This window comes from Gobius niger, assembly GCF_951799975.1.
Source record: "Gobius niger genome assembly, chromosome: 17".
Classification (NCBI taxonomy): Eukaryota; Metazoa; Chordata; class Actinopteri; order Gobiiformes; family Gobiidae; genus Gobius; species Gobius niger.
The window spans coordinates 24,308,757-24,336,480 of NC_136868.1; the positions used below are offsets into that span (position 1 = coordinate 24,308,757).

At 41.0% G+C, this 27,724-nt stretch overlaps 1 protein-coding gene across 1 annotated transcript in view; it reads left to right on the plus strand.

Annotated features, from left to right (window-relative positions):
* LOC306977320 (glypican-5-like) overlaps positions 1-26,358 on the plus strand; it is a 45,222-nt gene extending 18,864 nt beyond the window's left edge. The window contains exons 8-11 of the mRNA XM_079575603.1: positions 979-1,099; positions 8,557-8,716; positions 25,524-25,615; positions 25,681-26,358. Of these exons, the coding sequence (XP_079431729.1) occupies positions 979-1,099; positions 8,557-8,716; positions 25,524-25,615; positions 25,681-25,782 (475 nt within the window). The 3' untranslated portion in view covers positions 25,783-26,358. The remainder of the gene's footprint in view (positions 1-978; positions 1,100-8,556; positions 8,717-25,523; positions 25,616-25,680) is intronic.
* Positions 26,359-27,724: the final 1,366 nt, after the last annotated feature.

Here is a 27,724-nt window from a genome sequence, read left to right on the forward strand (position 1 = left end):
ATGAAATGAGCCTCTCCGTCCATTGGTAAACAGAGACACACATTTTTCAGAGACACTGGAACATGATGTAAGTGTAGAGCCGACAGAACCTCATCCTCAGGCTAGAATATTTGATGAATATTTTATAAACCTTTACTAACTTTTATTACTTTCCCCCCTGCATTAAGAGTTAATCTGAGCGGGAACAAAACGCGCATTAGACAGGATTTATTGCTCGACTTTTACATCAGAGAGTTACTGCCGGGATCTCACTGCAGACTGTCATGGCTCCAGCCCTCGCGCTTTGCTGCATCATCACTTGGCATCACTAAAGTAGGTTTTTGGTGGTTTGGTTCGCATCCACCACGCATCACTGACTCCCACAGTCTTCTCCCCCAGTCTACATGCTGCTGCAGTAGACTTGTTTTTGTTGGTCGTTGTAGAACAGGGTGGGGACAGGGCGGTACGTCAGTTGCAGCGATGACTGTTGAGCTTACTGGTTTGGTTTGGAAAGTTGTTCAAAATGACGCAGTGTTTTTTTTTTTTTTTGTCCATGCCCGTCTTATTAAAGATCCACCCTTGCACTTTATTTGCATGCCGTGTGTTTTCACAGACCTTGTGTCAAAACATGTCATCACGGTCATTACTTCCATTGCAAAACCAGTTCTGTAAACTCTCACCATGATTCTCTTTTGGCAAATTTAAAGCCACCAATTCACAGAAGCCTGAACACCCAAGGGAGGAAATACAGGCTCCATTGAACAACTTTTTTTGTTAAAAGAATGTCTTCAAGCTAAAAGATGACCCATGCACATTCTTTTATTGGATAATCATGTTCCTTAAGAAGGTTAATTGAAACGGCATCTTGATATGTAGAGTGATTTTGTAAGGTTATTACTCCGTGTAGTAGCTGTGGGTAAAGTAGGGCAGGAGAGCACTACGCGCCTATCTGGGACACCGAGTACTGAACTATATGTGTCTTGTTGTGTCTTTGTGCAGCTACGCAGGTCGAGTGGTTGGCAGCAGCGTAAAAGCCCAGAGGGAGAACCCGGAGATGACTGTCCGCAACTCTGACTCTGTCCTGAAGGGGGCCAAACACAGACTGGAGCAGCTGACACAGGTATGAGGAAGCAGCCAGCTGGCCAAATGTAAAAAAAAACATTCCTAATTGAATGAATTCACAAACAGATATTAATGCAAGTCGTGATGACCAGTACTTTTGAGAGGGAATTAAGTTTATTTTTTTTTAAAGTTGAAAATCAGCTCATGACTGTAACTTTACCAGGAGTGGGTGCGTCTCCAGCTCGTCTCCATGGAGATGTGACTAAAGTCAGTAAAATTTCAGCTTTGAAAGGGTTAGGTTCTCATCCAAATCCATTCTTTGATAACCCACTGTACTAATAGCATTTTCTGTGTTGAGCTGGTCATTAGGAGCAGGGTTTGTACTGATGACAACAGTATAGTCCAAAATATTACACAGTGTGCCTTTAAGTTAACTTACACTGTTGTACTCTATTCCAATTTTACACATCTTATAACAAAGCTTGTTTTATTTACATTATATTTTTTGGACACTCCATGACACTTTGGATCCTTCATGGACTCCATACATCACAGGTTACTATTGTTTTGCTCATAGGTACAAACACAGTATAAAAATGTATGCTTACACATTCTGACATCATCTATTTCATTGTATTGTTAGATTATTTTTTGTGTTGACAGCAAGATGTTGGGAATTGTGCTGTCACTTTGCGTTTCTGGGAGTCTAGTGCTCTCTCCTCTTTGCAGCTTCCCATCATCTGCTATCACTCAGTGTGTGAAGTGCTCCATCCAATAAACGAAAATGTCAGCACTCCGAACAGGCGCTGATAATCAATCGCGTGCAATAAGAATGTATGCATTCAACATAAACCGGGATTTACGCTGGAGTTAAATGCATTGTAAAATATAATCATGGGTGCATGTTTCGGAACACTATGATAATTCTCTAAGAGAATATTATAAATCAAGCTCATTGCTAGATCTGAGTCATTATTTGTGATGACGACCATGCTGTGGGTGTTGCTTAGAATGCAGTGAGAGCTGTCAGCTGAACAGTCAGACAGGCCACTAGGCAAACAGGAAGCCAGAGGAGAAATGCATACTGTGCGGGAGACAGCTAACAAACAGGAGAAGAAGACTGCAGCGAGGCATATGGCGTTTCTGCTCGGCAAAGCTCATATGTTCTTGATAATACTGTCAACAAACTGCAAGATTACAATCCAACATTTGGCGCCCAGACAATTATTTTTTTAAACTGAAAGTACATGATTGCGTCTGGTTGAATAACATGTAGATTGTGCATTATGTTAAATGGATGGCTTCAGAGCTACAGCAGTTACATTTCTGACTTAAACATTAAGTGCTTTTCTAATTTGCCTATTCTTTGTCCTATCAATTTCAAAGGTAGCCTTAGCATCTTCTTTCTTTGCCGTGTGACTTTTCTGTCAGTGCCATTGTATCCATTGTATTTCAACCTGTGGTCCCTATGCGAATATATTGTATGTGGTTCCCTCCTCTGTTTTATGTCCTTACCTGTCAGTGGATGGATTTAGCTTTTTAGCTAATACATTTACTTTGATGTTCTCAGCTGACATGTTGACTTATAGGCATTGCCCGAATTAATACACTTTTTTGATGACTTAATTTGATTGGTGTTTTAGTTGTGCATGTCTTTTTGTTAGAACTGTTTAAAGTTCTAATGGCGGTTTTCGGAAAGCTTATGGAATAATAGGAAGTTTAATCAAAGTGCAATTTTTTAAAATACTTAGTAATTAGTAGTAGCATTTTACGTCATTTACTGTTGATGTTATTCTATTCTGTTTCTGAAAAGCACTTTGGTCTGCCAAGTGCAGTTGTAAAGTGCTATAGAAATAAACCTTGATTGATTGATTGATTGATTGATTGATTGATTGATTGATTGATTGATTGATTGATTGATTGATTGATTGATTGATTGATTGGTTGGTTGGTTGGTTGGTTGGTTGGTTGGTTGGTTGGTTGGTTGGTTGGTTGGTTGGTTGGTTGGTTGGTTGATTGATTGATTGATTGATTGATTGATTGATTGATTGATTGATTGATTGATTGATTGATTGATTGATTGATTGATTGATTGATTGATTGACAATAGGCGGCCAGGTTTCTCTAAGTCCATTTGTACTTTTATGAAAAGTAGTTTGTTCCCTGTCTTTGCAAAGCACTGTCCTTTGTGCAATACCATTTCACATGTTTATTATACAGATTAATTGCATCACAATAAGTAGTATGATTAGTATGTAAACAATTGCATGAACAAAAACAGGCTTAAGAGCAGACATGCTTTGCTTTCTGCTGTAGCAGCTTGTTTTGCGCTCTGTCTAATTTTGGTGGCGTGTCCATTAATCATGTTTAGATGAAGGAAATGCCCGTTCAGCATTCCCCACATCATATCCACAAGCGCTCCCACCCAGCAGCACGCAGCGGCCATGTAAATCGTTTATGTATGAGATTTACTTTCTCAGGCCCATTAATTCTGTGTAACCTATGCATTAGTCCTTGATTTAATGAACAGTGTAGCCCGTGTCCGGTCTTGATAACATGCACACAAACAGATGCTAATAAGGTACAATGCTAGCACAAACACGGGGCTAACACAAATGCACACAAATTAACAGGGCCCGTGTTGTTATAACCACATCAAATTCTTTTAGCGGATTTCACCATGTTCTCTCATCAAAAACCTACCCAGACAGAACTGTATTACTTAGGATCCACTTGCATCTTTTTGAGTAATCACTGAATCTTCTCCAGAGGCTATTCACAGCACCATGGAGGCTCTTTAAAAAGCTCCTCCTCAGGTCCTATGTATCAAGGGAAGGCTTTCCTCACCTCTCCATCTCTTGCTAAACTTAATCCTTTCACCACAGCCACACGGGCCTGTTTTCTTGTCTTTATTGAAACAGCTGTGCAGCAAAGGGGAGCAAGAGGAGGGTGTTTGGGAGGGGCTAATGAGGAGATTGCTTGAACATCAGGAAGTGCCACTACTGGATATTTTTGTTGCAGCTGTTTCATATCCATATTGCATTTTCTAACCAGCAAAGGTTAAGAAGGTGATAAAAATGTGTTTGAGACTACCAAACATTACATGCAAAAAGCCTAATATACCAAATTCTTTTCCAAATGAGGGACCAAATTTCCAACAGTGGCCTAGCTGTGGCATCACTTTCTATAAATAAATACTGTTGTTGTCACTTACCAACAAAATGGCTGACCATTTTGGCATGACGTTTGACTAATAATATTCAGACAGCTACTTTTTTTAAGGCTGTTATATCTGCCAATGTAAATGCATTATTATATTTCTTTCCCAAACAAACAGAGATACACTTTGCTGTAACTGTGTAATGCTCTGTAGTGACATATTGAGACACTGAGGATGGAAAGATGGAAAAACCCTAAAAATGTGTTAAAAGTGGAAGATTAGGTGGAAATGCCAGGCTTTGGTCACGGCCTGTGAATGATACGAGTTCTTACAAATGGTCTTTTTGACACTAACACCTGCGAACATGAGCGCCATGCTAAATTTCCTGCACTAAAATATAACCTGAGAGATTTTTTCTTCTCGGTTACTTAACCAACCAACATTTATTCACATTAGAGTTTATATGATACACAATATTGCCAGGTCATGGGCCCGGTTTTTCATTGTAGAGCCATTCATCTGCATCAAACACATTAATGTGCCCCATTTATTAATTATCATTCGTGGCTGTCAGATGCCCCATTTCCTCCCCAGCACAGATTAAAGGCGAGGCTACATACTGTATATTAAAAAAAAAAAACACAGGGACATCCTTAGAATTTTAAACAACTCATCAGCCATTTTGTAGGGGTCCGTGAACCTCCCGATCTAATCATATACGCTCTCTTATCCTTCACTCTTCGATTCTGTTTGATGATGCTGCGGTTAGACCAAAGACGCGCACTGTTCTCTAATGGCTTTGTATCAGCGCTGCCACTTGCATATCCTGGCAATTAAGATCTGTATGTACATGGTCAACCAATCACGGGGCGCTCTAATCAGCCCGCCGTGGTGTGCCCTGTAATAGAAAAGGTCAGTAGTCCCAACACTTATCATCGGGATTTTACGGGGGAGGCAGGTGACAGCATGCCCAAGGACTTAATTAGGAAACCACCACACCACATATAGGAGCTGGAGTGGGCTCAAATTAACAAGGAGACTGTCAGATAATGTTAAGCTCCAGAGTGAAAATTACAATACCATATACTGATCATATTCAAAACGGGAAGTATTGGTCACAGCATTTTATTGTAGTAAGTCGGCTTTCTCCTCCAAGGGCACAACAGCCGTTTAAAGTGGGTAGAACACGATGCTAATCAACAACCTGTAATATAAAGGTGATCTACAACTGCTTCACTGCATTGTCCACAAGTGAAGATGTGATTTTTTTTTTTTTTTTTTCAAAGAGGATTGTTTATTTCCTCCCATAATAATCCGAGAAGACGATTGTCAATTAGATCCATTTAGGTTTAATTAATGTTGGTCCATGTAAGTGACTGGAACACCCCTTACTCTTTCCTGTCCAATGTTATTAATGGTTTGTTTACTGGGGTTGTTCATTTGTAACTTTCAAACTTTCTAATTTTGCCTGTTATTAATGAGGTCATTCCTCTTCGCTTTCGAAAATCCATTTGTGAAAGTCTCACCTCTGCTACTTTCGAGCTCGAACTAATTGTCATAAAAAAAATATTATAATAATAATAATCTGTTTCTATATGAGATTGTGGAGGGATTCTTCACTGGGGTTTATCCAGTGTCATGTGTGAATCACTACAGTCTGTTCTGTTTCTAGTCCCTTTGGACACATTGTCACAGTCGCCGGGTTATCTGAGCTCTGATTTTGCTGTACGAATTGTGCCCAAAGTATGAAGGGATTTCCTATATCCTTCGTTATACTGAAAACTTTATAGTAGAGGATGGTGCCAGGGGAAAGCTGCAAATGAGCTTATATATTGCACAGGCTTTTGATTTGCGAAAAAATACAATGTTTAAACAAATGGGTATTGAATTGTATACCTCACCCCAGCCATATGGTACAGCTGCAGAAGAACACACATTATTGATAACAACAATTCTATGTAACCATTAAAATTCCTTTGGGAAAAAGAGGCTTGTTTTGTGTGCTAATGCTCATTTTTAGTCAGCCATAAATCACTGTTATAGCATAAGCTTAGTTCTATTTCTTTCATGTAATCTTTCGAGAAACGGAATGAAATTTAGTATCTGTACATTTTCTTTCTTATTTTAGACTTTGTACCTTATCTATATTCTCGGCAGGACTTTATATTACCCACGGTATCTAACCATCCCAGGTGCACATTTATCATACGATGTACCAATTATAAGTCCCTGTCACTGTGGAAACCCAACAGTTTGTTTTTATCGCGCCCAGAGAATATCACTTCATTAACGGAAACAAAAAGTACCTGCAGATTGTGTATAATCCTGTGTGTCAAACCACTGGGTCTGCATTAAGTTACATGCCCCTACAACCACACTGTGAGTTAAGTGAGCAGTATATGATATGGATTCAACATAAATAGAGCGACCTCAATTAGCCTTTGCCTGCACTGTGACCTGTGCAGGCTCTCTCTTATTATATAATATCTATATATATCTATATATCTATATATAGATATATATATATATTATTGTCATATGTTCGTTTGTGCACAAAACAATGGCACTGATGATAATACAGTATGTTCAGAAGATGTGTTTTTAATTGTAACTAAACAATAACTAAGGGATTTGGATATAAAAGTGGGGAAATCTTGCAGTAAATACTTTATGTACAGTATGGGACATTCTAGACTAGATGTACATAATTGAATACCTAATATACTTATTAAGAACACCAGATATAGAAGCCTGTCCAGTGTTATGTTGTGTACAATGGGCCAGTGTGTTACTGTGGCTAGTCACTGGGGAAATTAGTGATAATGACAAATAGGCTGATCCAATTTTATTTCATTCCTGGCCTAGATGGGTCCTTTATTTAGGCCAGCTTAAGTGTTACATCCATGTTTTTAAAGTTATTTATTGTTACATTGTTCTCTCATCTTCAACATACCACAGTTATACAAAAATAAACATCGACCTGCAAACATTTCTTTATTGGAATGCCATTTCCTCAGCAGCTGTGAAAGTAGCTACATCCATGTCTATCTTTAGCTGCAATAACTCATGACTGTTATGTGTGTCCAATCAGCTGTAAAGTACTTTCTGTGACAAACTGCTTTGTAAATGCAGATCTCAGGGCTGTATTGGTTATAAGTTTTTACTCTTTCTTCTGTGATAGCCATCTCTCTTCTTAAGTGCACATTTTATTGCACGTAATCATTTGATTGTTTCTTGATCTACGGCTGTACTTTGACACTTATCTGTCTCCTGACTTTTGTTATGTAATAGATAGAACTTGGAAGTGTATTTTGAGTTCTTAAAGTCCATAGACCATCATCAGATCTGTTCTAGCATTTATCATGGCACCATTGATTTGTTGGCCTGCTGTTATATAAATGAATGCTTGTATTTCCCATTTAAGACATGCACAGAAATGAATAAGAATGAATTATTGATTACTATTTGACTAAACCAATAACTAATTGATTGACTGCGGAATTCTTCCGCAGTCAATTATTGGTTTTCATGTTCTTTATTATTATTCCTCTTCCATCTTTTTCCCGATTTTCTAGAGCTTTCAGCACCTTCATGCTTTGTGCAATTTATGCAAGTTATGCATCAAAACGTTCCGCATGTTGAGGAGAAGGGTGCTATTACTTTTGGGACTTCTGCTATTTACGGTTTTTCCGCAATCGGCAAAAATGTTGGAGATTTTTCCCATTGACTTATAATGGGGCTGCCGCAAATCCATGCTTTTCTGCACTTTTTTCTGCATTTTATGCAATTTCTGCACTTTGTGCATGTTCAGTTTATGCAACTTGTGGGTTTTGAGAAAAAATTGGCCTTCTGCAGTTTTCCAGTTTTTTTATACGAGAGTTTGACATTTTTGCATTGGTGTGTATGGGGGAATCCAGCCAATGGGGGAGACTCCAGGCCTTTCAGCCGTTTGTGCTTCTGCCAATCAAGCACTGAGGCCATTTCAACAGTTTGACCAGTTTATGGAATATAAAAGTTTATGCAATATTAACAATTAATGCAAATTAACCACTTTATGCATTTTAAACCGTTTATGCAACTTAAGAGTTTATGCCATTTAGGATTTATGAATTTTAAAGATTTACATAATTTATGCAAATTAACCCATTCATGCATTTGACCACTTTATGCAGTTTATACAGTTTATGCAAATTGGATTATGCAAATTAAGCAATTTATGCAATTTAAACAGTTTATGCAATTTCTGCATTCGCTTCCCGCAATTCCGCAGTCAATCGCAATGGCGCAGCCATTGCATTTCTAGTTGCTATTGGTACTAATTTTCCATATTTTACGGGTTTTTTTGTTGCGTCTAGGAGCTGATAGCAGGGCTCGGCTGGACCATGAAGACCAGCAGGAGGGAGGAAGAATCTGAAGAAGGCAGTACACCCACCGAGCATGCAGAGAGAGGGGAGGGAGGCAGCGGAGACTGTGATGATGAGGATGGCTGTGAAGGATCTGGAGCACAGGACAGTGGTGAGTCAGACCAACACACCTGCATCAGAAGCAACACAAACACCCTCTGACACCCTCCTGAGAAGCACATAAGAATAGTATATACCCAAAATGTGAATATTCTCAAATGAGATCATGTTCACAGTTAGAGTGAAAAGGCAGATAGTTATGTAACTAGTATTTGGAGTTTTTAATCTATCTGTCTTTTACTATGTATATTATTGGTGGTATAAAGTTAAAGCAGATTAATGGGAAGGACGATAAGATCAACCTTTCATTCCTCTCTTTTCTTCTTTATCTGCTGACCTCGGTATTTCAGACTGTTACTTCAAATCTACCAGGTCACCCCAAAAAGAAGGAAACTCGAATCATTTATTCATCTCCTGACTTATTCATAATCTTTATGCATAATAAATGGGTGTCACTGAGATGCAGGGACCACCACAGCCCCGGGGCTATCCACCTCCGTCTGCCCGGGCTTTTTCCTGTATTTTAAAAGGTGATTAATGTACTAGCATATTGCTGGATAGGACCCCTGTTTCTAAATTGTCAGTCTAATTTGTCCAGCATATCTATAATAGTCTTGTGATTTTTGACCTCTGGATGTCATGAGAGCTGCTCATGTTCCCCCCATTGTTGATGATATGGAAAGCATAGATGTGCCCTATATCCCACAGCTAGAAACTCTCCACTGTCCTGTCTATGTTTAGCTGCAATAACTCATGACAATTAATGGATGCCACGTGCAATAAAAGGTCCTCTATAGGTGTCTACTAGGGTGGTGTTTTCCATGACACCCCGTGCTTTGTGAATATAGATAGATTTCGTGTCACGTCATGGAGGTTCTTGTCTACAATGTCTGAAGCATTGCACATCTGACACAGAGTGAACTGACTTACTAAAAAAACATGTTTACTTTTATTTTATTTGTTTTATATATTAAAAAAGAGCTGTCCCTGCTCTGATTTGTGTCAATACACATATACATAAATTACTTTAAATGTATAGGCTAGCAGTTGCAAACTGTATTCATCCCCATCTCTTTTTACAATGAGCTTTTTGTTATTTTTGTGTGTGTGTTTCTTTATGTGTGCTCAGGCCATGAATGTGTTTATGTTGCTTCATCATCGCTGTTCCCTTCAAGTGATGTCACTGAAAACAAGTCAATAAGTGTCATGGCAACGCTAACCCCACGGTCACGTCAATACATCGGGGCGCCTGACTGATGACTGCCTCGTCCCATCTTCCTGTTAGTTTAGCCGAATGGAAACGGAAAACCGGGTAGAAGTTTTGTCGTCTGAGTTGTTCTTACTTTAGTGGGGTGGTATTTTTAGTCAGGCGCTGCTGTTTCTTCTGCATCAAAGCTTCACTGGCAGAGGTCATGTGACCGATGACGATCAAAGGACAGCAGTTCAAATCCCTCGGGACGGGACGCTGTGGAGCAAGGGCACGCCTGAAATTGTAGCTTTTAACGTGACTCCTCTCCATTTGCAGACAGCGGCGTATTCATTATAGAACGTGGCTCAACAGCTGTGGTTCTTCAATGGGCCACTTTGGTGGTTTGGAATAAAAAACATTCTGACACCAATTAAAGCAGTACTAAGTAACTCGTGCGCCCTAGAGGCCATAGGCGCCACAGGTGTTGTAGCATGTTGCATTTTTTTTTACTTATTAATTGTCCATGAGAGTAAATACTACGTTGACAGAAAAGACAAAGGGAGCGAGGGATATTGTACATCCAATTACACAATGGAGATCATTTTTTTCACTCAAACTTAGCTGTAAATACTGTTTAAGTGGCGCTAGCACGCAGCTAGCTTTGCCCGTTAGCATGTTAACTTCTTCTTCGTGATTCTATTAGTGTGTATTGGGGCCTCCGACCCGGTGGCAGTCAAGTTACAAGCATGGTTTTCTGGCCAGAGACACTAGGGGGAGATGAAAGACACCCCAATCATCCCATTAACACTTGTATTACCCCCAGAGGGACTACGGAAAGGATTTTTATGGTTAACAAGTTGCTAAGTATTGCTTTAACCTTATGACTATTGATTTATATGTGACAATGCAACGCCCACTTGTTTAACTTAGGTCCTTGCTGATCATTCTGCATCGTTTTAAATTGTGGTGCACAGTTTTTTTTTTTCTGTCTTTATCTACCTATACAGACCATGAACCAGTGTGAAAAGTAAGGGAGCCGTAGGAGCATTCGTCACGGCCTTTCTTCTAACCTTGATATGCCAGATCTGTGAAACAAGCACCTCCCGCTGGGCTGCAAACTGGCACGTTGGCCATTTGCAGAGAAAATAGCTAGTTATGATTTAGCGATCCGGTGGCGCGCGCCGTCTTTTGAGCCGGCAATGAATTTCTGAAGCAGAGATCAGAATAAAGAGTGACAAAGGGGATTTTCTCCATGTCGCTGGCCGCCCTTATGCATATCAACAAGGCCCTGATGCATTGAAGCTGAAAAGGCGAAGCGGTACCAGCCTCACAAATCAGACCCCGAGAAGACGAACAGGCCATTTACTTTTGAGTGATTTGGACTTTTGGTGCCTCGGCTTCATTAGTTTGCTCGCTGTAGCCGGTGAATAAAACACCCGCAGGTTAATAAATAATGATATAGCTTTGTTTTGTTGCCAAATCAGCAGCATTTTCACATACAGTGTAATATATGGTGTAGTTTACGGTATGTATTTGAGCATTTTGATCATTTCCTGCATTACCAAGAAGTCCGGGGTGTTTTGTCGCTGTGAAACAACCATGAAACAACTCATCACCAAAGTGGAAATACAGCTGCTTCAAGTCTGTAAAGGAACTCATTGGCTGCTCATTTTTAGCACACCTAGTTCACTGTCGTCAAAGAGACATTTTCTTCTAAGTAACTCTCATGGCATTTCTGTTTTTATCGAACCACGAAAAGTGAAACGGATCAAAAATGAGAGGTTGGAGGGGGCCACATCTGCCAGAAACGGAATAACTTCAAGCCACCTTTTAAATATATAGGTAAATCAACCGATAGTAAAGATTTCTGTCATGGGCGCAGTGTCTATGACTTCAGACACATAAAAGGAAGTTCATTCAGACGTCAGAGCAAAGGAAAGGTTTAGCATCTCATTATGCAAGCTTAAGTTAGCTCTATGCCATTTTTAGACATTAGAGACAATGCTTTGAATCCAGTATGGCACATTAGATTAATGCTAATTGATTGCTGTATTCCGTTTGTTCAGACAATTCAATTTGTCATTGAACCATTTATAACGACGCGTTTTGAGACAAGACACAAATAAGATATATTTGCGCTGTATAATTAGGTCGTATTGAACAAAGAGAAAGACAGCTGGTGGAAAGGAATTGGAATAATGTTTGTCACAGCCAACGTGCTCCCAGTGTCCGTCCCAAGCCATAAGATCTGATGCTGTTGTGGCAGAAATGGCTGTTACTGAAAGCCATCAAATAATTGAAATACAGTATTCCAATCACTGAAAGATTGATTGATATTAAAAGCTAAAAAAACGTATAGAAAGTGTGTTGGACAGTACACCTGGGGAGAATGCCAGGGGATTGAACCTGAAGCCTTTTTGCTGCTGAGTCTGCCTATAAAGTTCAATCTATGTCCAGCTGCAACAACTGCATGTGCTACCAAATTATTAATCTGCAGGAGGTTCAGTATTAATGCCTCTCATCTTCTGCTCCTTTGTCTTTTCACTCTGTCATTTCTCTCCTCGCTCCTCTCTCCAACTCACCAAGATTAAACTGATTGATTTGCTCTTGTGGAACCAGCACAATCCTTCCTTTTTTTTTCTTTTCTATCAGCCTTGGTCCCTCTCTCTCTCTCTGTGTCTCCCCAGACATATCCAGGTCCGGTAACGTCAATAATGTAAATGTAAACACACCTCTTCTGTTCTCCTCCCGGTCTCCTCCTGGTCTCTCTGTATCATATAGCAAATCCTTTTATCACCGTCATTCTTTCATGAGTCATAATAACTCGTTATGCACACTCTCCTCTGTAGATATACATTTGGTCATACTTATATTCTGCGCTAAAGGTCATTTGACTGTGTGTGAGAGAATGTGGCTATGCTGGGGCATTCTGTCCCTGTATCCATGGTAACCAGGTGGTCCATTGTCCCCTGGGACTCAGTGTGAGAGATAGAGAGAACAAAACAGATGAGGTGCGGTGTCATCTCTCTGGGGCATCATTTTGCAAATGTTTTTTTTTACATTTATGTAACGGATGGCTTAGGTTACACATTGTGCTCGGTGAAGCTGGTTATTTTTTGCATTTTGAATCTGCATGGCTTTTGGAAGATACATTATTCAGAAGGCTACTGTATTTTTACTCTATATTTCACCTTTATTTTACAGTAGGCATAAAACTGAAACTATGTGGCCATGATCAATGTTCAATGAATACAATTTGTGAAATGAATGTAATATTAATAGTGGATGGAAGTTTTCAGTGTGTCAGTTCAATTGACCTAAAGCCACATGTCCTAAGTTGTTGCTAGGGCATTGTCAGCGAGTGTCTTATTGCAGTGACTCTTCTTCACACAGCGGGATGTTTGGGAACACTTTTTTTAACTAAATAGAATTTCGAACATTACTACGCCACTGTCCGCTATAAATATCTGACCCACAGCATGACAGTAAACTGTGTAGGAACATTTATTACTCGCTTCTGTGTATCTCCGCTCCATCACCCCCTCCCCGCCTCTCCCGCCCCACCACCTCCCCAAGGGCCAGATCCGCAAAGCCTTTCGAAGTTATTCCGTCTTAAAGGGAAAGGCCAGCGCTTCCCAGAGTGCGCTACCCCTCACGCCTCAGGACAGTTTGATCTGCATTCGTAAGCATCCGCCGTTGTTAAAGGGAGCCAGAAGAACAATAAAAAAGTCAGACCGGGCTTCTGATCTGCGGCCGCCATAAAACTTCTTATAGGATGAGACTGAACGGTGCAATGAAATTCAACTGCTTTTTCCTTGTGCCGCTCGTGTAGTGGATGTACACCACAGTCGGGCTATTCTCAACGCTGCTATGTTTTCCCAGTTGGCGCCTTTTTTTTTTTTTTACTGTAGCCTGGTTTGCTGGAGGGCAGTGTGTTTATGTGAGCGTATTTACATAATAGGTGTGCACTTAAAAGCGCAGTGGCGATCCCGAGATACTAATCCAAGCATTCATTAGCAGGTCCTTCTACTCTGTCTCTACTCAAGCCTTTTTTTTTTTTTTTTTACTCTAGGCTCTACGTTTGTTGAAAGCTGATTGTATGTATATCACTTCACGATCGCTATAAGACAAGGCCAGAGGGATTTGAATTGTTGATGAAGCTATGACGCAAGCGTGCACATGGACGCAGCAACCATATTGTTTTTTTGTTTTTGTTGTCTTTATAAACTGGCAAGCACACTGAGAAATAAGAGCCAGCTTGAGCTCACTGTGCCCAAGAAGCGTTTACTCTTTTTTTGCTTTCGATACCCGCTATGACTCTGCGTCTAACCTGCATCGATGAACACCGCTGAGCGATCCTATAGCAGCTCCCGCGCTGTCCTTGTTTCTGTGGTTTATTTATGACCTGTGTAGCGTTCACACCTCTCTGGGCGCATTGATGATGCCCGTATCAGTCCCAGGGCCTACTCACAAGGTGAAGAAGAAGACAGTAGGAGGTAACAGTGGGTGAGAGAACCAAAGAGAATGTATAAGTGATGGCGCACACATGCTGAGTCTCTCCCATATACAGTATTTATGGCTGTGTGGACAGAAGGGCGATGGCAGGAGGCTGTTGCTCTTGTGAGAACATAATGAGGGATGTAAAGAAAAAGGGTGTGGGATGGATACAACCCTAATAGATGTATTGATTTTTTTTTCCTTTCTGTGTTGTCTGTTTGTTATTTCCTTTCTCAAAAGTCTAACATACTTTTATGCACTATTCATTTTGGGAATAATGTTATTGGAGTTTATGAACAAACTTTTCTGGAACTTGACTTGTCTTGATTGTGTGCTATGTTTGAGTTGCACGACATTTTAAACCCCAGTAGTTTCCATTAAGGCAGTTTTAGCTGCTTCATGTATAGATTGTGTGTCATCAGAGTATGAGAGCAAATGAAGCCTCACTGCCCTAGATTCCCACTGCTCTGTAAATCTACTTCACTGTGCTCTGAGTTGACTATAGGTTTGTTAAGTGGACGACGTAGTGGGTTTGAGCTGAGCACACAGCGGTGAGTGGTAGTTAATAAGGATTGGTTTTCAAAATGACACATCCCTGCACTCTGGAAGTGCCTTATTAAGGAATCTCTCTCACACTGTGTTCAGTTCATCACTTTCACAGCCAGGTTCAGGAGTCGAGCTGGCTGTAAATGCTGTACATTGATATCCACAGACTCTTTATGATATAGCCAGACCTACTATACCATTTGTAATGGTTACCGAAAACAAATGTTTCCTGCCAATGAATGCTATATAAAATGTAATTAAGAGACATTGGGATTAAATGTTATAACATGAACGTCAATATAAATATCCACCATTTTAGAGGGGATTATCAAACACTGCCCATAGACTAACATTACATTACTGAAGCCTTTCACTTCACACCGTTTCCCCTGTGGTGGGCCATCGGGGCCAGCATGGCCTTCTCTGCTAGCCCTGACCAAATTAATTTAAAAAAAGGGTAAAATGTCTTCAAAGTATATTTGATAATTATATAATGTACAGATGAGTTGCTTATATTGGTATTATTGAGGTGTTTAAGGACATTTTTGAGTAGGAAATTACCTTCTACTGCTCCACCTTTGATCCTGCTACAGATTCAGCTGCTCCTGTGTTGTCAGATCACACACATGATTGACAGCCAGCGTGACTGACAGAATTATCAGCCAATCAAAATTTGACTTACTGTATTATGCCCCGCCCCTTTTTCCTCTTTTTGCCTTGTCTCGGCACTTCCGTTGTATTGACACTTCCGGTCGAGTGCGAAGCCCGTTCATTTAAACGGAGAGCTAAAATCTGATGTTTAGTCGTTTGATTTGTGTAAAATGTCCAATGTTCATTTACACCAGGGTTCCTCAGACTTTTTTCTCTGGGGGCCACATTATTGTTCCTGACTTTGATGGGGGGCCGGACCTGGTTGGCTATAACATAGGATTGCATGACTTAAACCAAAATGCCTCATTGTGAAGTAGAGACTACTCGCCTGGCACAGTCGTCCCCACTACTATGTCCACAAGATCAACACTTGATTCAGGCAAATATTTTTTTCACTGTAGTGGTTTGCAAAAATAGTAATCAAGTCTTCACACTTTGTTTTAATTTCCATTTATTTTTATTTTCAAATAAAACATCAGTATGTAATGTGACCAAAGTAATAACTTATTTCACTTGTATTGTGCTTTACAAGCCTGTGTCACAAGTTTCTCAAAGTACTGTTGTCATTATTCATTCTCTTCACACTCTGTGGTGTTAAGCTTCATTTACCACGTGGCTATAATCTGTTTATATTCTGATCTCTTATGTAAGTGCCCTCTGCTGGACATTTTTTTGTTTATTCAAATTGCCCCCTACTGGCTGGAATGAGTAAACTGGTTATTTAGTTAAAATATCCTAACTTCGCACAGGAATGGGCTAGAGACTTACTTTTTTTTTTTGACATACTCAGGGATTTGTGCTCTACAAGTCGGGGACTGGATTAAATCACCTCGCTGGCCGGATTTGGCCCGCGGGCCATAGTTTGAGGACCCCTGATTTACACCAACTAGTCAACACTGCACTGTTTCTCAGCGCCGACAAAAACGACTTTGCTTTCGTGTAGTAATTTATTTTATCTGGACGTCTCTGGTCCCATGTTAACTGATAGGAGAAAAGGGGCGGGCACAATTCATGGTGGCGCCCACGCGAACTTCCGGAATAAGGTGACTGTTGTCCTTGCCTGGAAAACGCGCTAATGTACCTGCACATGAACAAGATCCATGTTCCAGCTCCAGCCAATCAGAAGTGCCAGCTCAACTAAACCGGATAAACAAAGGTCTCAAACGAGGCAAAATGGATTTATTAATTTAAGACATCTCATAAAAACAGCCGCCTGTTTCCACGTTATAATGCACTCGTCTCCGCCTGTCATGTGTTGCGTCTTGTATATCATTAGCTTTCCCGAAGGTTTAGTTTGGGTCTGGAGGCACTGCTGCTTTGATTTGCTTTGTTGATATATCATGTGGTGTACAAATGCCACATAAAAACCTGTTTCATCCATACGCCTTTCTATTTACATGCGTTTTAGTGAGTGAACCTAGTTTGCTACAGAAGGCCTTGACTGAAATCCCACGGGCACGCCACTGCGTTTCCCCATCACTTCGAGTGTTCCTCAGGGTTCAGTCCTTGACCCCTTGCTGTTCATGGTCTTCTCCCTCTTGGGCACATTTTTAAGAAAACATCACATTCACTTTTACTGCTACACAGATGATATCCAGCTCTACATCTCCAGCCAACCCAGCTCCACACTGCCACCCTCCTCCCTAACGGACTTCCTGCTGGTTCAAAACTCCGCCGCCCGCTTCATCAACTCAACTGACTGACCGCCTTCACATCGCCACACCTGCCCGCTCTCTCCAGAAGAATCCTAGAAATGTTACCGGTTTTGACTAGTACTACACAATGTCTGTCTTCTTCTTGTCTTTACATAATTCTTGACTCAATGTGCTGCACATACAGGAGTGCCCATCAGGTGCCTGTCTGTAAATCCACACTCGGCTTGTCTGACCCCTCATGGTTTGTCGATGCCAATCTGGAAAAACCTCACCTGTGAAAGTGTTGGCTCTCAGTACTAAGTTGTTATTCTTACCCATGACCTTTCCTGTTTCTCTTTTGCTGCTTTGGCTAAGCCTCCTGCTGCCGAAAACTGATTTTATTTAAATGAGTAAATGCTCACCTAAGCTCTCGCCTGTGTTTATGCATTCAAGCTGCTCTAATCTAAGGCACTCCCTGGACTATTCACTCTGCAGCCTTCAGCGCGTTTCCTTCTTCTGGATCTCTAGGCTATGTTTAACCTCACGGAGCACGTCCTTGTAAAAGGTGCTTCTCCATCCAATGTGCAAGTATTAATAGCTTTTATGGCCATCCGAAAACAGCTTAAGGCGCTACACAATGGTGCGCTACAGTGCCATATACAGTACTGGAGCTTCGAGGCGCGAAACAACAACTTCCAAACATTTATTGAATTGATAAACTGTTTACTGAAGGCAGAACAAATCTGTTAACGGTGTTTTGTTGGTTCACTCCAATACATTTGTCGAGGCACAGAAACTAGGTTATGGTTAAGGTGTACTCTATTGTCCCCATAGGGAAATTCATTAGCAGTGCTTTCTTTTGAGGACTTGTTCTATGATTTTCGCTAGTTTAAACATTAGAGGTAGTGAGTATAGAATGACAATGGTTATTATATTTTCAGTCTCATAACTTAAATTGTTCAGGGTGCTGTTCCATAATTGGCGGTCCCATAAGACTGATATGAATAAGCTCCGGTCATCAATCACATCCACCTACACAGCGCAGGTCAGTACAGAGCAGCGGAAACAAAACGGTCCTAAATATGCAGTATTTACAGTATCTTACACGAGAAAAAAACAAAGAAAAAACAGTTTTAACAATAGTTCTTAGTTGTGGCAAACAGTTCACGCTCCTGCCTCCGTATGAATATCGAACACAACCTGGGAAATTGGCCAAAAGATGTAACAATTAGAGTTTTAAGTAAATCTTCCATTTTGTTTACTCTGGTGTGGTGTAACTTGGACTGGGTATTGTATAAAAAAATGTAGATACCGGTTTTAAAACGATACTTGGTTTATAATACCGGTACCTGAACAATACCTTTTAGCGCTACCCATATATTTGTTTAACAATAATGCTAAGTAATTCCACAAAATACATTTTTTAGTATAAGATCCCTGGACCTTATACTTGGCATCAAAACTTTGCCTTGAAAAAATTTGACATTTTTTAGGTACCTGCTTTTCTATTTTTTCGATACCAGCAGTACCTAGACTTTTGTCCCAATACATTTCTGGTATCGTGTAACGGTAGTTGTACCTGCCTCAGTTTCATAGCTTAATGGTTACTCAGAAGCCTTTTGCAGTGCTACGAGAGATTATTTCAACAATCACAATGATTAAGTCTGAGAAATAGAAATGCCTGCAGAAAACCAAATATCAATGTGTTGACATGGGGTTCTGTACAAAAGCGTTGAGTAAAGTGGTTTTGAAATAGTTCAACAGAACAGTTCAAATATTACTGCTGGATACGGTGAGAGTATGCTTAGCTTTAATCTTGATTTTAAAACATAAATTGCAAAGCTATTTGGCAGAAAATAGTTGCCTAAAGATAGCAATTACATATTTTTTTCCCCCAAAATAGTTTTCCCCTATGGTTCTGCCAAAAACCATGTCCAAATAGCACCTCTATCTTTAATCACTCACGTTTTCATTTCCAGTTATTGCTGCTTTTAATTTGACTGAAATCATATTGTGAACAGCACACCTCCTTCCTGCCTCGCCGTCTCTCTCCCCCCCCCGTGTGTCTGTGCGTCTGTGTTTCCTCCCAGGGGGAACTGCGGCTCAAGTAATGAAATGCTCATTACTGATTCAGCTGGAAATACTGGGGATACATTTACACACACCTACACACTCCACCACTGCGAGACACTCTTCAAGGTCACCCCTTGTCATGTGCGCCTCTCCGTGCACCGGACTCTAAACGTCTGCTGGGCACATACCAATTTGAAAAGGGGCTCTTACAAGATGTGGTATAATTGGGCGCCAAATTGACAGTTGCGCACGGTCGTCGAGTGGCATCCGATAAAAGATACCACCATTAAGGCGCTTCACCAAACTTCCAGGGCACGCATCCTGGCATCCCGTAAGCAGCAAAGGCGGACATAATGGCGTACAACAAATGTGGTGTGTACGCTCATTTATATGCAAGACGCCACAAATGATCGTCGCATGAAGGTCTGTTGGATCAAAGCATAGCTCGTGTGGTTCAGTCCTGTATGTGGTTATGCTAATGTTTTGGGAGACATGTTGTGCGTTGTCGATGGGGTTTTGTGGTGAAGACTAAGGGGAATGCTTGACAGGGATTGCCCGGATTTTTCTTTTTCTTTTTTTTTTGGGGGGGGGGGGGGGGATCAAAGAGTTTTACAGCAGGTAGAGACAGGTGTGAATTATGGCTTTGCAGATTCGTAATGGCAAAACATTCTTTTATCGTCGTCTGTGTTTTCCTGTTCGAGGCTGTGGGTGGCATGAGCTGATCCGAACAACAACTTTGGGCTTTAGGCGGGGTCAGACAGTCATGCGCTGACGCACACTCAGACAGCCATTCATTGTTGCTTTCATTCACAAGCAGCAACAGAGAAAGACATGGGGTGAAACATCCTCCTTGGAAGTCGTTTGGAAGCACGTTTCAATATTTGTCAGTGTTTTTGATGCAGATATTCACTGCAAGACATTGTAGGCCAGTATTCTTTTAACAACCAGTGAGCTTTGAGAATAGGTTTAACCTAATATACACAAACTTTTTCGTACTTTGGAAAGGAGGATTTAAACACCAACCTTCAGCCCTGTCACGGTAGCAAAATTTGAAGTTCGATATATTGAGGCTGGATATTGCGATACACAATATTATCAAGGACCACTTGATGCCACTGACAAAACGATTTGCAATTAATACAAAACTCAATGAAACACAAAGTTACGCGGGTTAAATTGTTCAATTGTAACAAAAATAGGATAAAAAATAAAGACAATTTTTAGTAAATGTACTGACCTTAAAGCAGAACTAAGTAACTCATGCCCCGAGAGTGCAGGTGTCGTAGCATGTGTTTTTTTTACTCATTACGTGTCCGTGAGAGTAAATACTACGCTGACAGAAAAGACAAAGGGAGAGAGGGATATTGTACATCCAATTGCCGTTAGCCAGCTTCTTCTTCGTGATTCCATTTGTGTGTATTGCGCCTCCGGGTCGGTGTAGGGAAAGTTGCAGGGGTGGTTTTCTGGACAGAGACACCAGGGGGAGATAAAAGACACCCCAATCATCCCATCAACACTTGTATTACCCCCAGAGAGACTACGAAAAGGATTTATTAATGTAAAAAAGCTACTTAATTCTTCATTAAATATTGAGCCTAAAAATACATTGTTTGTCTTTCAGTTATTGGACGATAAGTGGATTATCGCCACTGTCACCTCAATATCAATAGTACCTTTGTGAATAATGTGTTATGTCCCTCTTTGCCAAGTCTGGTTTTCAAAATCCTTTTATGCCTAGAGTTATTATGTCTTTTACTGAAGTGAAAAAATAAGAAATTTGTCTCCTTTATTGTGTGTTATGTTTTTTGGAAATTTAGCAGCTAAACATTCCCAACTGTTTCTGCAGTGTTCATGTTGGTGTGAGGAAACAGATGTGGCAGACTTGGCAGCTTCTCTGTTTCCCGAGACTCACTCTGGCTCTGATTTATAGCCCTGGCCCACCTGCTCAGGGAGCTTAGTGTCACCCTTGGGTGAACATTTCCATTGGGTTACATTTCATTTTTCCTTATTATTTTACAGGAACATTCATATTGCTATTGGATAGGGACGGCTCCACATTTATTTTTTGGGGGGGAAGTGGATGATGCATGCCTGGCTTGTCTGTTTTCAGCAGCGCGTCCCTATGTCAGTTTAGCTAGTCTTGGCACAAACTGAGCTATTACTGTGTCATACGTTCCCATGCCGGACTAAGGTAGAAGGATTTGGCTGAGGTGCCCTGAGCGCCAATCTGGAGAGATACGATCACCGGCAGGATTCTTCAAATGTCACTCCTGTATTCTTATTAACGCACCCGCGGTCTCATCCCTCTGCACAGAAAGGTTAGGGCCCCCCATGAGCGGGACCGGTGACACCTCTCATCACTCACGCCGGGCTCCGCGTGTGTCTGCTCATATTTCCAAACAATCTGCCATATGTGACATGTTCCGGGCTGTTGCTTAGAGACATACTCGCCTCAGGGCAAGAGAGAGACGCAGGTTTACTGTCCACCCAGATTTTAGGGCGCGCAAAGACACAGCTTTCCATTGTCACACAGCAGGCCTGCTAAATGATACTGCCAGGTCTTGGGAACTTTGATTCTAACTAGGCCCCGACCAATATGGATTTTTGGGGTCCGATACCGATATGAAGGGGTTGGCATGGCTGTTAGCCGGTATATATGCTATATATGGCTTATATACTTTTTTAAGTGATTTAATTTTATGTTTTTTTTTTATCTTTCAAATAGCCTATAGTTAAACATTTATTATTATTTTAAAGGTTTCAATCATAGAAACATTTAGCAATATTTCTAATAGAGGTCGATCGATGTGGGTTTTTCTAAGGCCGACATGCACTGCTGATATTTTTGGGCAATTTTTTTTACCATTTTTTTTTTTTTAATGTCTCGTCTATATCCTGTGTATGATGCTTCCAAAGGTGTCAGTTTTCAACTGTGACGGCAGGGGGCGCTGTATGAAGGGCATATGGCTGATTTATTCAGGACATTCATGTTTATTAGGAACTTTAGAGGGAGGGAGCAAGTCTCTATCTCTTATGGTTCTGAAATTATACGTACCAGAAAACATTAAATATATAAAATACAGTAGGTGTACAAACTTGACCGGTTTTCACCGCGATGATTCTACGATATTGCAAAATTCCCAAATATTGGTTGGGCCCTGATGCTCTATATTTAGATTGCTACATGTTCACCAACTTTTGACAACATACTTTTCACTCCAAGCATGTTCAGCACAGAAATACGTTGTTTTGCATCAAAACTGTGCTAGGAACTTGACAATAGATTTAAAATATTCTGGTCATATTTTTCAATTTAGGAGGTACATTCATTCCTATTATAACCACTCCTTAGCAGATACAATACCAGTCTTCCGTTCAATTTGAAACTTGCCGCACACAAAACACAAAAATGCACCCTGTCTCTCCAGTGTCACAGCTATTTGTCAAAACTCAACACAGCAGAGGTGCATACTTTTTTTTTTTCCTTTCAGTCCTTCTTGGAGTTTGAGGCAACACAGCCAAAACACCAAAAATACCTTCTTTTCTTCCTTGACAGGAGATTATCCGACAATGTGCTTGAAGTCCTCATACATAAATAAACATTATCGTCTGGGTATACAGTCGCTCACTGTTCTTTCTACTTTCTGAATCATGAGGCCAAACTCACCTCATTCCTCAGCTGCTGAAAGACGCTCTTTGTCTATTGTGCTTGGGGACAATGTCTATTATATCTATTGTAGGAGACAGAATCAAATTTCTGCCTGCCCAGGTGTGTGTGCGCCTGTTACTGTGTGCGAACATCAGAGCCGCTCCTAAGTCTGAGCAAACTGTGCACTCGCGGAGGGCCCCGCATCCACAAGCAGGGGCCCACAGCTGAACCAAATGAAACCAGGTCAGACGGATACATTAGATAGGCTTCGTTCCTGCATAAAAGCCATGAAGGCCTGAATGTCTGTGAATTACCTCCTTAACCCTGATAAAACCGAGGTTATTATACTAGGCCCTGAAAACCTGAGAGAGTATATCTGAGCAGGTCATCTCCCTGGATAATGTTAGCGTATTGTCAAGCTCTACAGTAAAAAAAAAAGAACTCTTTTAAAGGAACAGGCCACTGTTTTTCCATACTTAGATATGTTCTTACCTGAGCTTCGACGAGTTGATGATCTTTACACGTGCGCTCAGTCAAAAGACCAAAGATGTTGTTAGCATTTAGCCTCTCATAGCCAAACGGGGGTGAAGTTAGAAGCGACCAAGTTCTTCCATGTTTTTATTTATTTAAATACGGTTACGTGAGTAGTTACACGATCAAAGTATAGTTACACAAAATTTAACATGTGGATTTTCTAAGTGGATAAAAAGGGGAACTATATAATACCACCTTAGGAGCACTTCGACGTCCGCGCAAAGTAAACATGAAACAAAATACATATATTACTGTGCTTGCGTCGAAGTGCTCCTATAGTGTTATTACGCCGTACAATATAGTTCCCCTTTTTAACCACTTAGAAAATCCACATCTTTAACTTTGTGTAGCTATACTTGGATCGTGTAAATACTCTCCCTGAGGTTTCTCTTTTCTCCCGCCGGGTTTTTGAGTTTTTTTTCTCACTGTACCGGAGAATATAAGGATGAGGGACACCCAGTCACCCCCTGCTGACACTTATTAGGACTTTATGTTTGCCTGGATACTTGCTTTGCCTGAACTTTACATTGTCTATATTTTAAGTTACGTTTTTGAAGCTTTTAACTGTGTTTATAACTTTTTCCCCTTATCAAAAACAATATGGCGGTGGGGTTTTGTTTCGATTTTAGTCTATCCAAGAACCTCCGTCATGCTCCGTCAAGTCCAGACACCAACTTGTTTTGATCATAACAGCACATAACCAAACAGTTATACATAACTTTGCCACATTACTAATTTAGCATCTTATGTTTTTTTTTAGTTTGCTTTCCACTGTGTTTGCAGTAGAAACCACCACCCTCTGCTATTGTTTTGTTTAAACCTATTTGTAAGCAACAAAGTAGAGTTTTCTGTTTTGTTTTCTCCAGAAACAAATGTCATTCCTAACTTTTACAGCCAAAATCCCCGCTGTGTCCAAAGCACAGAGGCATGCCTGCGAACTGTCTAAGGAGGCATTAAAAATCTATCCATTGTAGTTATGCAAGTACGGTCCCCAAACTGCATTTTTTTTGCACAGGGCCCCTACAAAGCTGAAGGTGAACATGCAGGTGGTAATCCATGCATTTGCCTGGGACGTCCGACAAGGAGATTGGAGCCCTGCCAGCTCACAGATGTGGTGATGGCGGGGGTATCTTTAAAGCCCAAACACCGTGGCAAACCTACACCAGCTGCTGTTTCATATTCATACGTGTTTTTTTTTGTTGTTGTTCGGTGCGACAGTGGAAAGCGGCGCACGGGCGGGGCCGCGACTATAAATCTTTCAGATCCGAACAACAACGTAGCGGTCGTAAATAATGCACAAAGTGGCGAAAGACTAAAAACTGAGCTAAAATCACTTCCACAAGTTCTGCGTAGCGTTGCACGCAGCGGTTTACTCATGCGTGTGAGAGGAATGTAATTTAACTAGCTTTAACTGTTTAATTGGTTTATGCAAGCAAGCTGTTGGCAGGGAAAAGCCTTGTGTGGAGGATGTGTTTGTGTAGAATCAATTTGTTGTTAGAAGTTGATGATCAAACAACATTTTGGCGCATATTAGTATAATAGGTTAGACACTGGACATCCTGATCCTCTTCTCTTCCTTTTAACATTTTAGGATGTAGGAATTCTAATTATTTTTTGTGTGTTCTTATACTCGATGTTCTGGAAGCTGTGGTTAATTCAGGTTTGGGATTACTACCAAGAATTCACTGGTGATTATTCTTCTGCTCCTGTTATGGACTTAAATATGTCATTTTCAAATGTACAGCTTTGCATTGCTTGTTATTTCTTTTCTTTTAAGGCCGCCGGCTTTATTTCTCTTTGAATCAGATAGATTTCTTTGTACAACGAGCAGCGTGAGATGGGTGGAAAAGCTGGGAAACATTCAGCACAAGTGACTCAAACTCATTATGTTGGGGATGGTTTCTTTTGTAAATGCCCACGGCTTCCGCCCACTGCCCGAAAAACATAAATATATTGAGAGAATTTACAAATGTATGCTATTTTTTGATGAAAGCTAATAAAGAAAGGACATTGATTTGCACGTAGTCTGAATACTAGATCCGAGCTGCAGCCTTTCAGCTCCTTGCGTGTTCTCTTTTCCTTGCAGGTGACCCATACAGCGGCCTCAGTCCCGGGACAATTGACGTGGCCCCTCCCCCTCGCGGGGCCCGCCCTCCTCATCAGCCGTCCCCTCCGCAGGTAGGACACCAGCACTTCGCCTTCGAGCGCCTTCTACTCTTTCATGCTCCTTCTGTCGCGGTCAGGTGGCTGTCCGAGGGGGTGCCCGTCCGCCGGCCGCCCCGCGCGTACCTTTGACCTTGGTCGCCTCGGCGCTCGTGCTGCTGTCACCATGGGAACCTCGCTGACCTTCAGGAGACGCATCCTTTTGGGCACAGAGACGGAGAGATAACCACAGCTGTTCTGACAGCTCTGGGAGGAGGATTATGCTGCTGTGATGACAAGAAGTGCACAAATGTATTTTTATATTACTTTTACTAACCGTATTGTATTTTGCATCTAACACAATAGGACAGATTGTAGCACTACTGACTATTTGGAGAGACATGTAAATATATATTTTTTCCTCATACAAAGATTATGCCTATTTATAAAGAGTTGTTTTAGCTGCGAATAGAGAATAATAAATGTAGAAAATGAGAATAATTTAAAGTAGCTCAGTTACATTTTGCGTCTCTATCCTCCACACAGAACCTCACGTAAAATGGAGGATAATTAAAGGATGTGATGGTTTCATGTCTGCATCTTTCTTGTGTATTTGACAGAATCAATATTTATTTGTCTTTCATTTCAAGACTAGTGGTAGAAATGACGTTTCAGCTCTCATCCAAGAAGCCTCCCCAGCACTTTGTAGTTCATTCTAGCATCTTCTCTCACTTTGGCTAATGGTCTGATGGCTCTGCCTGGGGGTCCACCTTGCAGTTTTCAGTGGCCTAAGGCTCTGAGTCGGGGTGCGTTACACTGTCTCCAATCTTGAACAATCCAAGCACAGATTACTGGTTATAATAACAATAATAATGCCTTACACTTTTATTGCGCTTCATAAGTCTGTATTACTATAGTTATTATTCATTATTGGTAAGCAACTATTGTACGCACAGTAGAGATAGACTGACGGAAGCGAGGCAACCAGTCTGTGCCATCGCCAACCACTCACACACTACATTCATTCTGGCCTATTGTACATGTTTTTATTGGTAGGGGAAACCGGAGTACCCGGAGGAAACCTACGCAGACACAGGGAGAACGGGGATCAAAACCAGGACCGTCTAGCTGTGAAGCACGAGCGCTTGAACCGCTGTACCACCGTGCAGGAAAACCTTTCAATGTTGGTGAACTCCAGTACAACAGGAGCTTTTACAAACATCTCCAAGTTCAGTGGTTTATTGCAGTAGAGTAAGTGCTTTATTCGTCATTATATAATTGTACAACACAGTTTTGTAGTTCAGATGTGGGGTTGTTCTGTTCACCGCCACTGTGACCCAACCTGAGCAGCATGTTTTTGGAGGTAGGCAAAACCGGAGGAACCTGGAGGTAACCTGGCTGGCTGCCTTCAGTGCTCCTTTGAAACGGTGCAGCATCTCCTGGGTTTATCCCTGTTTCAGAGCGTGGTGTCCTGCACTGGTCAGCTGGTCCTGCGAAGCTCCCTCTGCTCCCACCATGCCACCTACTTTCTACTGCTTCTCATCTTTCATTTTCCTCCTTCGCTCCTTTTTTGTTTCCTGTAGTGTCTCTTGTGACGCCTCCGCTGTGCTGCAGGTGTGGGGGGCTCTTGGTGCCTCTTCAGTGTTTCAAAAGAGGAAATCTGTGGATTTGTAAGTCTCAAATGCAGTTCAAAGACCTTTAGATCCACAGCTAACTGTAACTGTTTGTTTACTTTACTGTACTAAAAAGATTGAGCTTCAGCAGTGCCACAGCCAAACTGCTTGTGGCAACACGCCTCAAATCCAAAAGAAAACAATATAAATCATAATTGTATAGATTATTATAATTTGTCTAGAGAATGCTATGAACTGTATATTTCATTTGGGGTTTTTTTTTCTACTCTGCCTGGACATTATTTTTATACATTTTATTTGTTTTTCATCACGACAATTAAAATAAATATTTCACAAACTAGGTCAAATATAATGATCACACAGTGCTTATGTATCTTCATAATCCAGTCATTTAATCATTTTTATCATTAGCCATGAGAAAATTTGAATTATATGTAGCTTTGTCAAAAGAACCCATTTTAAACCCATTTCCTCTCTGCAAGACAAATTCATCAGCTAAAAGACTGTGCAA